This window comes from Saccopteryx leptura, chromosome 1 (genome assembly GCF_036850995.1).
Source record: "Saccopteryx leptura isolate mSacLep1 chromosome 1, mSacLep1_pri_phased_curated, whole genome shotgun sequence".
NCBI classification, from domain to species: Eukaryota; Metazoa; Chordata; class Mammalia; order Chiroptera; family Emballonuridae; genus Saccopteryx; species Saccopteryx leptura.
Genome location: NC_089503.1, coordinates 323321324 through 323336777, shown reverse-complemented (window position 1 = coordinate 323336777; position 15454 = coordinate 323321324). Strand labels below are relative to the sequence as shown.

Below are 15454 nucleotides of genomic sequence, written 5' to 3'. Positions count from 1 at the left end.
TATATGTGTTGAGATTCAAAACTGTAGCATTATTTCTGAGATTGAACCCTTTGAAAAATTGAATAGAAGATCAGGGTTTATATTTTTACATTTTTTAGTGAACTTCCTATCAAATATCTTTTTAGTCTTTCAATACAAAAAAAATGTTTACTTAATTATTTTTTATATAATATGTACTTTATATAGCCATTCAAAATGTCAGCAATTGCATTCAGTGTGTGTGTTTGTGTGTGTGTGTGTTTGTGGTAAAAGAGTAAGATAGAGACAGAAGTAGTAACAAAAATAAAGTAATGAACGTCTTTACACATTTCTTAGTTCAACAGAGACACGAGGACAATATGAATTTGGGTTATCACTTCAGGAAAGGGAAGGTAGTCAAATGTTCGAATAGCGCTGATGTAGAAATTTTATGTTTCTTTTATCTCTTCCTTCTCTTCAATTCCAAATCACCACCATGGGTTTCACATGTTTTCTTGACTTCATGTTTCCTTTTTTCTTGGCTTTCAGACTGATGCTGCTCTGATGTATGATGCAGTGCACGTGGTGTCTGTGGGCGTCCAACAATTTCCCCAGATGACAGTCAGTTCCCTACAGTGTAATCGACACAAACCCTGGCGCTTTGGAACCCGCTTTATGAGCCTAATCAAAGAGGTACGTCAGGAGATGCACATTCCCCCTTTTTGTCCTCAAGCTGAATGCATTGAGATTATGGCAGCTTTCTTAACAGTTGACCTTTTACTTTTCTCTTTTAAATTAAACTTTCTCTCTTCCCTATACAGGCAAAATCAACATTTTTACTTAATAATATGAAACAAAGTGCCTGACCTTTGGGTGCACAATGAATAAAGCATCTACCTGGGATGTTGAGGTCACTAGTTAGAAACCCTGGGCTTGCCTTGATCAAGGCACATATGGGAGTTAATGCCTCCTGCTCCTCTCCACCTTCTCTCTCTCTCTCTCTCTCTCTCTCTCTCTCCTCTCTCTAAAATGAATAAGTAAAAATCTAAAAATAATTAATAATATGAAACAAAGGAGGTAAAACTACATAACAAATAAATGGACATTCTTCAAAATATATAGAACTGTGTAAACAGATAAAAGTCTGTGAATTATGGTTTATGACATTTTTAGTTTCACCTTCTCGAATTACATTTATTTATGTGGAAATATAAATGTTTAAAAAATACTTGTTTATATTTTAGGCAATGCGATATGTAAAGAATTTTTAACATGCATGCCATTTACAGTATACTAAATTGCACCCATGTTGTAAATCTTAGAGAATAGTTATTTAGATCTATTGTTCTTAAATATAAAGTTGTTATTTTAATTATTTAACAGGTAACATAAAACATAATATATTGATTTATAAAAGTGCAAAGTTACTTCATATTGCATAATGCAACCACTTTTATGGCCATATACAGGACAAAAGTACATTTATAGTTCTGAGTATGTGAAACACTGAGTTTATTCTTAAATTATTATTTAATATTTATTACATTATTTTCCATAAGAACTATAAATCTACTTTTGCCCACTCATGTAATATTTCTTATTACATCCGTTGTAGTTATAAACTATGTACAGACTTAGAAAGAAAAGGGAAAATTCTTTTTTTTTTAATTGAGGTTGTGAGGACTAGGGCTATTTATAGGCTGTGGCAAAGGAGACATGCTCAGGCCCTCCCTTTGAGCGGAGGGTTTTTTTTGTGTGTATGTGTGTTTCTTATTAAATTTTTAAATTTATTGTGTTAACATGGATTCAAGTGTCCCACTCAATATAACACCCTCACCCCACAACCACGTGCCCCCTATTATGCCCCCTATTATACCCCTTTGCCTCCCTCCACTAACTCTCTCTCTACTTCCCTCTGGGATTTGCTGTCCTATTATCTGTATCTCTGTTATGTATATATAGTTTCACTAATCCCGTCACCTTCTCTGATCCCATTTCTCATCCCTTTCCTTCTGACAGCTGTCCCTCTGCTTCCAATGACTCTGCCCCTGCCTCTGTTCCATTTCTCAGTTCACCTTGTTCATTAGATTCCACATATAAGTGAGATCATATATTTTTCATTCTCTGCCTGGATTATTTCACTTAGCATAATGATTTTCAGGTCCATCCATGCTATCACAAAAGGTAAGATTTCCTTCTTTTTCCAACCTTGTAGTGTTCCATTATGTATATGTACCACTGCTTTTTTATCCTTTCATCTACCGACAGACACTTGGGCTATTTCCAGATATTGGCTATTGTAAACAATGCTGCAATAAACATGAGGGTGCATATCTTCTTCTGAATCAGTGCTTTTGGATTCTTAGGATATGTCCCAATAAATGAGATAGCTGGGTCATTAGGCATTTTCATTTTTAATTTTTTGAGGAAACATCATACTGTTTTCCACAGAGGCTGTACAAGTCTGCATTCCCACCAGCAGTGCAGGAGGGTTCCCCTTTCTCCACACCCTCACCAGCACTTATTGTGTAGTTGTAAACTATGTACAGACTGTATTTTGAAGATTGATTTGTTAATGAGTACCATTCTAACAGGTGTGAGGGCATCTCATTGTGATTTTAATTTGCATACCTCTGATGATTAGTGACAATGAACTTTTTTTTTTTAATTTATATGCCTATTGGCCATCTGTATATCCTCTTTGGAGAAGTGTCTATTTAGTCCCTTTGCCCATTTTTAAATTGGATTGTTTACCTTCCTGGTGTCGAGTTTTAGAAGTTCTTTATAAATTTGGGTTATTAAGCCTTTATCAGACATATCGGCGAATATGTTCTCCAATTGTGTGGGTTGTCTTTTAATTTTGTTCATGGTGTCTTTTGCTGTGTAAAACATTTTGATTGATAGAGACCTATTTGTTTATTTTGTTCTTTATTTCACTTTCCCATGGAGATATATCAGCAAAATAATGCTATGGAATATATTGGAGAGTTTACTGCCTATGTTTTCCTCTAAGACATTTATGGTTTTATGACTTACATTTATGTCTTTTAGCCACTTTGAGTTTATTTTTGTGAATGGTGTAAGTTGGTGGTCTAGTTTCATTTTTTGCATGTACCTATCCAATTTTCTCAACACCATTTGTTAAAAAGACTGTCTTTACTCCATTTTATACTCTCACCTCTTTTGTCAAATATCAATTAACCATAATAACATGGGCTCATTTCTGGTTTCTCTGTTTTGTTCCATTGATCTGTATATCTGGTCTTATGCCATTACTAAGCTGATTAGATACAATGGCCTTGTAGTATAACTTGATATCAGGAAGTGTGATACCTCCCAGTCTATTCTTCATTTTCATGATTGCTGAGGCTGTTCAGTGTTTTGTTTTGGGGGGTTTTTTTTGGTTCCATTAAATTTTTGAAATATTTGTTCTATATATTTGAACTATGCCATTGGTATTTTAATAGAAATTTCATAATCTATAGATTGCTTTGGGTAGTATAGACATTTTAATGATGTTTATTCTTTCTATCCATGAATACAGTATATGCTTCCACTTGAAAAAAGAAATCTTCCATGACTTCTTTTTTCAATGTCTTACAATTTTCGAAGTACATGTCTTTTACCTTCTTACTTAAATTTATTTCTAGGTACTTTATTAATTTTTTGTTGCAATAGTGGAGGGTGTTGTTTCCTTAATTTCTCTTTCTGATGGTTTATTATTGATCTATAAAAAGGCCACTGATTTCTGAATATTAATTTTATATCCTGCCACCTTGCCAAATTCATTTATCAGGTCTAGTAGTTTTATGACTGAGACTTTAGGGTTTTCTATGTATAGTATCATGTCATCAGCAAATAATGACAGATTTACTTCTTCTTTTCCAATTTGGATGTCTTTTATTTCTTCTTGTCTGATTGCTGTGGTGAGGACCTTCCAGAACTATGTTGAATAAGAGTGGTGGAAGGGGGCACCCCTGTCTTGTTTCTGGTCTTAAGCGGATTACTTTTAATTTTTGCCCATTGAGTATGATGTTGGCTGTTGGTTTGTCATAGATAGCCTTTATTATGTTGAGGTATGTTCCCTGTATTCCCACTTTGCTAAGAGTTATGGTCATAAATGGATGCTGTATTTTATTAAATGCTTTTTCTGCATCTATTGATATAATTTTGTCATCCTTATGGGGGCTTCTCTGTAGGTAATTAACTGTCTTTTCTTGCAGCATTTAGTATTTTTTCTTTGTCTCTTAACTTTGACATTTTAACTATGATGTGTCTTGGTATAGACTTCCTTGGTTCCTCTTTAATGAGACTCTCTGTGCTTCTTGAACTTGTGTGACTTTTTTATTCATTAGTTTAGGGAATTTTTCTGCTATGATTTCTTCAAACAGGTTTTCTATCTCTTGATCATTCTCTTCTCCTTTAGGAAGCCTCATGATGCAAATGTTGTTTCTCTTCATGTTGTTGCAGAAGTTTCTTAGAGTTTCCTCAGTCTTTTTGAGCATCTTTTCTACTTGCTGCTTTGCTTCTGTGCTTTAGTTTATCTTGTCTTCTAAATCACTGATTCGATTCTTTGCTTCATCCAACCTACTGTTGATTATTTCTGGTGCAATATTCATTTCTGATGTTGTATTTGTAATTTCTGACTGATTCTTTTTTATGACTTCAATGTCCTTCTTGATACTTTCTCTCTATTTAAGTTCTCATTGTGATTATCCATTGTTTCTCTAAGATCCTTGGGCATCCTAAATATCATTATTTTAAACTCTGCGTCTGGTAGTTTGGTTAATTCCATTTCATTTGGTTCTTTTTCTGGGGATTTCCCTTATTATATCACTTGGGTCATATTTCTTTGTCTGCCCATTTTGTCTGCATATTAGGAAGCACTGTCTGACTTTGAAGTTGTTTTGGTGTCTTTATGAGGAAGATGGGCTCAGTGGTGCTGACCTCCAGGCCACCTAATTTCCTTGCTTTAAGAATACTTCTTGAGGGTAGTATTTACCCTCCTGTTGTATGTGAGTATTAAGTACAGTTAGTCCTTTTGTAGGTGTGGTTATCACTTCAAGTGTCTGGCTCTCAGGGTCAACCTGATCATTTGTATTAGATCTGTCCTGTTGCGTGTATTTATTCTCCACAGTGTCTGGTGCCTGCTGGACTCCTCCTTTGGGTGTGCTGCTTATGTAGCTAGTGAGTCTAGCATTGGTACTGTCTGCCACCTACTACTAGTTGTGCTGGTTCTAGGTCTTCTTGGGTTGGTATCAAGCTTTTTTTTTGTAACTTGCTGTGGGATACCTGTCTGGAGCTATGACTCTGTGTGCTGTTTGTGTCTGTGTTTTTATGCCTGGGTAGTGTAAGAGGGGCCATCCTGTGTATAAGAATCAGCTTCTTCCTGCTTAGAGATGACAGCAGTTCCATAAAAGCCCCAAATTCCATAAGATTTGCCTCCACTTCCAGCTGCTCCATCTCCTTTTCCACCTGCCTTGTCTTCCCACTGTCTTCTATAGAAAGACTTTAGTGTGGATTCAGATTGGACTCACTCAAGCAACCCCACTATAGGTTGCAAGCTTGGTGGTTGAAGATAACTGAGGTTGGCAATATGTTAGTGGATCCTGTACTTCAGGGGTCTCTTGGTTAGGAGTTCAGCATGACTAAAGTGGCCACTACTGAGCCTAAACCCTCAGCCACTGCTGTATACTCAAATATTATTTCTGACCAACAAGTTGAGCAGCAGGTTCCGATTGAGTGATGCCAACAGTCCCCTTTGCAGAAATTCTTCCAGCAAGTGAACCTCTGGTTTCAGGGAGGAAAACTGAGAGAGTCCTCTCCTGGGTCTGAGTGGGACGCCCCCAGAAAGTGGATAAGCCCTTTAATCAGACACAACAATAGCCTTGCAGGGACCCACACTTTATATGTCCATGCTCCAAACTTCTCTCCATTCCCCCTGTGGAATCTAGCCCAGAGGGGCAGGATATTTAGCATCTGGGCCAGCTGACTGTGAAGCTCCACCCTGCCCAATGCACATGAGCCACTGTGTCAGTGTTGTCCAAGAAAGCAGAACTCACCTCAGCTGGGCCCAGTGTCCAATGAGTCCTCCCTTTAGACACACCAGAAGCAAGGGTTTTTAGGTCCTGTTGTTAGATCCTGAACCAATTTTTCTCTGCAACTGGATACCAGGTGTGCTGGCCCTGGGCCTTTCTGGAGGGAACTCAGAGTAGACCAGTGGGGGACACTGCCCATGACTGGCCCATAGCAACCTTCTTAGAGCTACAAGCAATCCAGAGTTTGTGAATGTGTCCGCTGGACCCAGGTGCACATGGAAATACCAAGCCACACACCTTAAGCTAGTTTTTACATACTCTGGGTCTGGGAAAATGTCCATGAAAGGACAAGGTTCCCTGAGCTTTCTTTCCTGCAACCTATGTCTGCTGGCTGCTCATTTGGGCCGGCCACTGAAATAAAACCTCTGGTGAAGTCTAGAGCCTAGGGCAGTTCAGGAATTAGGAAGGATAGTGAGTGTGGCTTGGCCCCAAGTGTCATTTTGTCCAGACTTTTTTCACAGACTTCAGGAGGGTCTGATCCCAGGAATCTGGTGTGTGTGGCCTCTGACAACCAGAGATGTGGTCTGCTCACAGTCCGAACAGTTTCTACTGAATCTTCCATGAGGCAGAAGCACCAGTCACAGTCTTGGTAGCAAAGACTGTGGTAGTCACAGTCTTTTGTGGGCAAAAGCTCCAGCCTCAATGCCAGAAAACTGAGTCACTGATATGCCCCCATTTCCTGGCTGACTTCTCAGAATGGCCTAGTATCCATAGGGTAGGGCAGGAGAGGCTCCTAAGGGTGGGGCAGTTGCTTTTCCCTAGGCTGATCTTACAGGAAGGAGACTGCTCCACCCAGGAAAGATGGCGACTGCAGTATTGAAGTATGACTCAGTACAGGGATTCCAGTGGCCATCACTGTGTCTCTTCCTGGGTCACCAACTTCACACTCTCCTTACTCAACTCTAGTCCTCTTAGCCCTCCTCCACCAGAGCCCCTGGTAAGTGCCTGTAAATGAGATTTTCTGCATGGGCCCTTTAAGACAGAGCCTGCATCTCTGAGAGCTCTGTCTCTTTCTTATAGACAGAAATCTTGGCTCTTTTTGCCACCAAATGCAGTATGGGCACCTCTTCTAGGCTCTGGGGCTATAGGGCCCTCCCACCTGAGGATGACCTTCCCTGCAGTATGAGTCCTTCTGGACCCTCCGCCAACACTTGCCCCTGGGAGCGGGGCAGTGTTTCTGCATCTCTGCCCTTCCTACCAGTCTCATGTGGCTTCTCCTGTGATCCTTGGTTATAGACTCGTCTTCATTGAGTCCAAAGTTGGTTTTCAAGATGATTGTTCTTAAATTAAGTATTAATCCAGTTTAGTACTGAGAGATAGCAGTTGGAATGTCTGCCTACTCCATCGCCATCTTGAAATCCTAAGGGAAAATTGTTAAAAACATACACACACATACTTTTTTCTGTTTTTCTTATCATAAAGAAAATTCCTTTTTCTCCTTTTTTAAAACTTTTTTTTCTTTTTTTATCAATTGAGAGGCAAGGAGGCAGAGAGATAGACTCTAGCATGCACCCTGACCATGATCAACTAGGCAACCCCTGTCTGGGGGTGATGCTCTGCCCATCTGGGGCCACTGCTCCATTGCTTAGCAACTGAGATATTTTAGTGCCTGAGGTAAGGCAATAGAGCCATCCTCAGTGCCTGGGGACAACTTGCTTGAACTATTGGAACCAAGGCTGTGGGAGGAGAGGAGAGAGAATGAGTGAGAGAGAGAAGGGGGAGTGGGAGGGGTGAAGAAGCAGATGATTGCTTCTCCTGTGTGCCCTAACTGGTAATCAAACCCAGGATTTTTATACATCGGGCCTATGATCTACTGCTGAGCCAACCAGCCAGGGCCCAGCTTAGAATACTTTTCATTTAATAAAAACTATTATTTTATATAAAAATTTAACTATGAAAATTTAATCTTTGCTATGAAAAATCACAGGTATTATTATCATAAAGATTTTTCATTAATGGCTTACAAGAAATCATCAGTTCATCATGTAATAAATTATTTATCAAGAAAGCAAAGCATAAATAGGATAAAAATTAAGAATGTTCATGTTTTTAAAAGAATATCCATAAAATTTCTATGTCTAATTCTTATAAAACTCTCATTTAGGTGAAATGATACCCCCTGAAGAATATGCCTTTTATTTATCTTTCCACATCAAATATTTATTTCTGGTTTAAAACAACATCAGAGAGCTGAAAACACCATGCACAAGACTGACTAGTTGAAGAATAGCTTTTTCTGAATGCAGCACTTGAGTATGGAGACATGTGTCAAACAGCCCTATAAAAAGCAGTTGTATAAAACTCACTATTGTGCTTATTGTAGAGTGTTATTGAGGACCTTGTCCACTAAATCATACAGTGTGCCCCCTCTGAAGACCAAAAGGAGACATTTCTCTAAGGTCTCCATGTCAGGAAGAGCTGGGCTTCTCCTGGTAATTGGCGTGTCTTAAATTATAGGGCCTGTATAGTTTTTCATCATATTTTCTTTATTCTGATTGCTGGGAAGTTCAGGATTAAATTTGTGATTGAATTTTGTTAGTTGTACCATTTCACCTGATGTTTATTACCTCGTGTTGTCTCCATACCAGATTTGTTTTACTATTTTTCAGTTCTACTCCTGTACTTCTTGATCATGTCTATTTTTATACTAATATGTATTTTTGTGAATTACCTGAAATTATTTTATTTAGAATAAGGATTAAAAATATTTTTCATTTTTTTCTTTTTTTCTTCTTTCCCAAGTGAGAGTAGGGGAAATAGAGAGATAGACTCCTGCTTCTACCCTGACTGGGATCTACCTGGCAAACCCCATCTGGGGCCAATGCCCTGCCCATCTGAGACCATGCTCACAACTGAGTTATTTTTTTATTTTTATTTTTTTGTATTTTTCTGAAGTTGGAAACGGGGAGGCAGTCAGACAGACTCCCGCATGCGCCTGACCGGGATCCACCCGGCGTGCCCACCAGGAGGCGATGCTCTGCCCATCTGGGGCGTCACTCTGCTGCAACCAGAGCCATTCTAGCGCCTGAGGCAGAGGCCACAGAGCCATCCTCAGCGCCCAAGCCAACTTTGCTCCAATGGATCCTTGGCTGCAGGAGGGGAAGAGAGAGACAGAGAGGAAGGAGAGGGGAAGGGGTAGAGAAGCAGATGGGTGCTTCTCCTGTGTGCCCTGGCTGGGAATCGAACCTGGGACTCCTGCACGCCAGGCTGATGCTCTACCACTGAGCCAACCAGCCAGGGTCAACTGAGTTATTTTTAATGCCTGAGGCAGAGGTTCCATGGAGCCATCCTAAATGCCTAGGATGTATGCACTTGAACCAATTGAACCATGGCTGCAGGAGGGGAAGGGAGAGAAAGAGAGAGAAAAAGGGGAGGGAGAGTGGTAGAGAAGCAGACAGTTGTTTCTCCTGTGTGCCCTGACTGGGAATCATACCTGGGACATCCATGCACAGGGCCAATGTTGTACCACTGAGCCAACTGGCCAGAGCTATTTTTCTTTTTTATTACAGACCAATTCATATGTGTTTAAGCGCAGTTATGACATGTTGCAATATTCATATAGATATGTATTATAATTTTTCTTTTATTTATAAATTATTAGCCTAAAACTATTTTAGAATACCCACCCATAAGTACCCAAAAAACACATGAAGCCTGAGAAATGCAGTAAGAATAACATCCATTTGTATCCTCATTGAGATTTTCCCCATGATCTACTGGATTTTACTTCTTTTGGGTCTATTTCTTTCAGATATTGTAGTTTTGAGTATATATCACATATTACACATATTAAAATTTTCACATATAACTATTTTTCCAAGTTATTTCCAAATGATAAATAATGGGAAACATCTATTTATAGTAAAATAGTTAGCAGAATGGGAAAACTTATTATACATTATTTATTTATTTTTTTTGTATTTTTCCCAAGCTGGAAACAGGGAGGCAGTCAGACCGACTCCCGCATGTGCCGGACTGGGATCAACCCGGCATGCCTACCAGGGGGTGATGCGCTGCCCATCTGGGGCGTCGCTCTGCCGCAATCAGAGCCATTCTAGCACCTGAGGCAGAGTCCACAGAGCCATCCTCAGCGCCCAGGCCAACTTTGCTCCAGTGGAGCCTTGGCTGCAGGAGGGGAAGAAAGAGACAGAGAGGAAGAAGAGAGGGAGGGGTGGAGAAGCAGGTGGGTGCTTCTCCTGTGTGCCCTGGCCGGGAATTCAACCCGGGACTCCTGCACGCCAGGCCGCCGCTCTACCACTGAACCAACCAGCCAGGGCCCTTATTATACATTTTTAAAGCCCCGATATTTGCTAAGCATTGAGTGGGGGTAAACACATTTAGTAGAGTATAAAATATACTTCCTTCTACATAGACAACTCCTACTCCAGGAACTCTAACTTTATGTGAACTAATTTTGATACATTTCTCCCTGTCTAACTTAAGGGAAACTACAGTAATAAGTTCATTATTCTAAGTTGAAAGTGTATAATTAAACTCTATGAGATAGGCTTTCCTATGTTCAGTTTTTTTTATTGTAATAAATTTATTTTGACATTAGTGTGAATTTAAGAGTGGTATTTTCAAACAATAATTCTATCTGTAATCTTCAGTTAGATATTCACTATTTTCTTTTTCTTTTTTTTTAATTTATTTTATTTATTCATTTTAGAGAGGAGAGGGAGAGACAGAGAGAGAGGGAGGAAAGACAGAGAGAGAGAAGGGGGGAGGAGCTGGAAGCATCAACTCCCACATGTGCCTTGACCAGGCAATCCCAGGGTTTCGAACCGGTGACCTCAGCATTTCCAGGTCGATGCTTTATCCACTGCGCCACCACAGGTTAGGTTTCACTATTTTCTATATTAAAATAAGTAACTAAATTCTCACTTTACTAAAAGAGATTTGCTATTTTAAAATTTGATACCAATATAAGTTTGTAAGAAGTAATAAAAATGTTTATTTTTTATTGGTGAAAAGTGTTTTCTTTTCTCATCCTTTACTTAATAATTCATATATATTTTTTTCTTTTTTCTTTTTTATTTCTTTTCTTTTCCTTTAGGCACATTGGGAAGGTCTCACAGGCAGAATCACTTTCAACAAAACCAATGGCTTACGAACAGATTTTGATTTGGATGTTATCAGCCTCAAGGAAGAAGGACTGGAAAAGGTATGTTAGGCATTCAGCTTATTTACTTTTAATTATTAAATGAAACACACATACATACAGTAGAATTGGGAAATAGAGCTAAAATGCTAGATTTGAGTCACACAGTAAACATTATGCAGAGATAATTTCAATATATTAGTATACAATTTGAGTTTAAAGAGAGAATATCCTGGAGGCATATGGTTTGCTTTAGGAGATATTGTAGTTTGGAATAATTTTAGTATAAAACCATGAATTTAAAACTGTAGTTGTATTTTGAGAGTGGAAGTAAGAGACAAATAAATACTGACAAAGGAATTAACTGACCTTCTAGTAATCTTGTTAATTCAAAGAATAGTAAGAAGTAATGGAGAAGTCAGGTGGCAAAAGTGAGAGGAGGTAGTAAAAAAGATGGAAATCAAAGATGGGAGGATAAATTAGTGGGAGGAATTAACATTAAAAAAATTGGCTCAAATCTTCTGAGAAGACACTTAAGTTATTGAGGACAGGTAAAGGTAAGCTAGAATAAAATAGTATTCTAAGAGTTCATATCAGGCCCTGGCCAGTTGACTCAGTGGTAGAGTGTAGGCCCTGCATGTAGATGTCCTGAGTTCAATTCCCAGTCAAGTCACATAGGAGAAGTGACCATCTTCTTCTCCACCCCTTCTTCCTTCCCTTCCTTTAGCCATGACTCTATGCTTTGAATGAGTTGGCCCTGAGCATGAGGATGGCTCTGTGGCTTCTGCCTCAGGTAATAAAAATAGCTCAGTTGCTGAGCAACAGAGCAATGGCCCAGATGAGCAGAACATCATCCTTAAGGGGTATGCAGGATGGGTGGATCCCAGTCAGGGTGCATGTGGGAGTCTGTTTCTTTGCCTCCCCTCCTCTCACTTAATTTTAAAAAAAATTCACATTAAATGTCTTTAATATTTTCAAAAATTAGTACATAAAGCTATCACTTAAAGGACAGAAGTAGGATTTAGTTTTGTAAGCGCTTAAGAATGATATAAATGTTTTGGAAATGCCATTATGGCAGAACTGACTTTGAGTCAGTAGAAATAAAGTGTTTGTAAATAGAAAAATGTGCTCTTTTTTTTTTCCATTTAGTAGAATAATTAAGAAATAAGTGACTAGAGTCAGAGGAATTGGGCTCAAATCCTTGTTTTGCCTTTTACTATTCATAGACATATTTTTTTATCCTTCTAAAACAGTGTCTTAAATTTCATCATGCCTAATAGCAATATTCACCTCATGAGGAATAATAAGTCTTGTTGATTTTACTTTTACTTTTTCCTGGAAAGACTAGTAACCAACTCATAGATGAACTTGTAGAGTGTCTACTGGGTAGAGCTCTTAGTTTGGAAGAGTCAGTACCTGGTGATTCAGGAAGCTTAAATTACAATTCTAGCTCTAGCACAACTGTGTAAACTTTGTCCTTCCGCCAAACTTCTTTATGCCAAATTCTTAACGCCCCCCCCCCCCCAAAGACTGCAGTGTGCTTCCTTCTTAGACAGGCTGATGTGAGAATATCATGATCTCTAAAAGCACCTGGAAATTCTTTATAGGGGTTGAGGCTAGGAAATTTAACTATCCTCACTTCAATCTTATGACCATGAGAAGAAAATCAACAAAGAAACTGTGTGAAATGCTGACTTTATCCATTACTTTTTCTCATGCCACTGCCTTTTCCTCATTTTGTCTTGGTTATCTTTGATCAGCATACTTCATTTAATTAATTCTCTAGCAAATATGCAGTGAACATCTGTTTTGTGCCATTATAATGGTTATACTCTAGTGAAGGAAACCTGCCAATAATAAATGGACTCATAAAATTATCATATTGGATTGGGCAGTAAAAAGTGCTAAAAAAAAAGATATATTGTTTGCACATCATTAAAATGATGTATTTTGGATCATTTTCTGAAATGTGAATTTTAGGATTAAAATTATTAATAAGAAGAAAGTCCATGTTTCTGATGTTTACGACTGTGGAACAGATAAACCAGGAAGAAACAAATTGTGTTTCTGTCAGAGAATTTGGATATAGGAAAATGAGCTTGAGGTTAACATTTTACTATGGGCATATTCTTTCCACCTAGTGCCCATAGATGAGTGAATATTTCCCACTCTATCTCAGTAGGGACCTTGGTTGGAAGCCGGCTCAGTTAGCCATGGTCGAAGAAGAGTCACCAATACCACATTCACAGCAGCCACATATGTCCAAAGAAGCTCCCAGGGCCATGGAAGTGCCTCTGTGGAGCAGAGGAGGGAGAACAAAGGAAAAAAAAAAAAAACAGTAGGTGACTTTGACTACCTTAGTCAATAGAAGAACAACTTCTTTCTTTAAGAGCCTAGTATTGAGTACTAACAATAAGAAAAGAAAAATCAGAATAAGTGGTTTTCCCAGCTTGAATTCTTCTGTCAGATCAAATACCACAATGTATATTCTACTTTCAAAATATATTTAGAATCCATCCATTTCTCTCCATGTCCGCTGCTGAAATCCTAGCCAAGAGACCTTTCACCTAGACATCTCCATTAGAGCCCAAGTCTCTCTGCTCTACTCTTTGTGATTCATTCTTCAAATCACAGCAGTCAGCCAATACCTTTAAAAGCAAATTGATCTGTCACTTGCCTATTTGAGTCCTTCTATTAACATTGGATTTCCTAACTCTCCCTTTTAGCTCTCACTTCCTCTCAGATGTTTTGTTTGATCCAGCAATGCTAACTTTTTTTTTTTAATTTTCTAACAGATTTAAAGTTTTCTTTTACTTGGCAATAGAGTTTCCCAGTCTAGGGTACCCATCTCTATCCCCTATACCTGGCTAACTCTTACTCATTCTGGATGTCATAGTATAAATATTATCTTAGATAGGCATCCCCAAAGTTCCTCTCAAATTTGAGTTTCTCAGAGTGCCCTATAATTTCCTGTCTGGGATTTGCCACAACATATGATTTTGTATTTACATATACATTTTTATTTATTTATTTATTTATTTATTTATTTATTTATTTATTTATTTATTTATTTATTTTACAGAGACAGAGAGAGAGAGAGTCCGAGAGAGGGATAGACAGGGACAGACAGACAAGAACAGAGAGATGAGAAGCATCAATCATTAGTTTTTTGTTGCGATACCTTAGTTGTTCATTGATTGCTTTCTCATATGTGCCTTGACTGTGGGGCTACAGCAGACTGAGGAACCCCTTGCTTGAGCCAGTCACCTTGAGTCCAAGCTGGTGAGCTTTTGCTCAAACCAGATGAGACTGCGCTCAAGCTGGCGACCTAGGGGTCTTGAACCTGGGTTCTCTGCATCCCAGTCTGACGCTCTATCCATGGCGCCACCGCCTGGTCAGGCTGTATTTACATATACATTTTTTAAAAGAGTGTGTTTCATACTGGATGGGTAGCTCAGTTGTCCCAATATACCAAGGTTGTGGGTTCTATCTCTGGTCAGGACACATACAAATTCAACCAATCAATGCATAAATAAGTGGAACAACTTGATGTCTCTCTCTCTTTCTCTTCCTTTCCCTCTCTCTCTCTCTAAATCAATACATAAATAAAAATACTTTAAAAAAATAATGACTGTGTTCCTAGGAAGAATACATGTCCTACTAAAGGCGAAAAATGTCCTCTTAATCACTGTTTATATAATCAAGGCCTAGCAAAGTGTCTGGCACAAACTATATCCTCAAAAAATATTTAACGACTGTTGAATGAGTGAGAATTACAATGTAAATCATAAGAGATACTTCCATAGAATGCTTACTCAAGCATCTGCTGTAAAGTTATTTTCTTACAGCTTAGCTTATTTTTTTCAGTTTTTCTGCATACCTACAGAGTGGGGACAGAGAACTCCAGCAGTTAAGCAGTCATTAGGCTGGGCTGGAGGGTCAAAGCACCAATGGGTACAGGATTTAACAGTGCAGAGGGCAGCACTGAAGCCTGAGCTTACAAAGAGGCACATGGCACCAACGGCAAATCTGTCCTGCATGATGTCATGTAATACTTTCGACACTCCAACATAACATCAAAGATTAAGAATTATCATTCTATTTAAAAATATTTTTATTCTTATAAATGCATGGTGTGAAAACAAATAAATGCCTATCAAATGAGAACAAACAGAAGTTATTATTCAGAGCTGCAAGGGACCCAGCCACCATCACTTGCATGTGGCAGAGATTCAAGGGTAGGCAGAGGAGTGGAGAAGCTTTACTGTAGAAAAAGGGACTATCTCAGGGATGTTCT

At 38.7% G+C, this 15454-nt stretch overlaps 1 protein-coding gene across 4 annotated transcripts in view; it reads left to right on the top strand.

Annotated features, from left to right (window-relative positions):
- The window catches only part of GRIK2 (glutamate ionotropic receptor kainate type subunit 2), a 681135-nt gene that overhangs the window by 388725 nt on the left and 276956 nt on the right, over nucleotides 1-15454 (top strand). For all 4 annotated transcript variants that reach the window (XM_066358812.1, XM_066358814.1, XM_066358813.1 and 1 more), the window contains 2 exons: nucleotides 508-651; nucleotides 11113-11220. In XM_066358812.1, the coding sequence (XP_066214909.1) occupies nucleotides 508-651; nucleotides 11113-11220 (252 nt within the window). The remainder of the gene's footprint in view (nucleotides 1-507; nucleotides 652-11112; nucleotides 11221-15454) is intronic.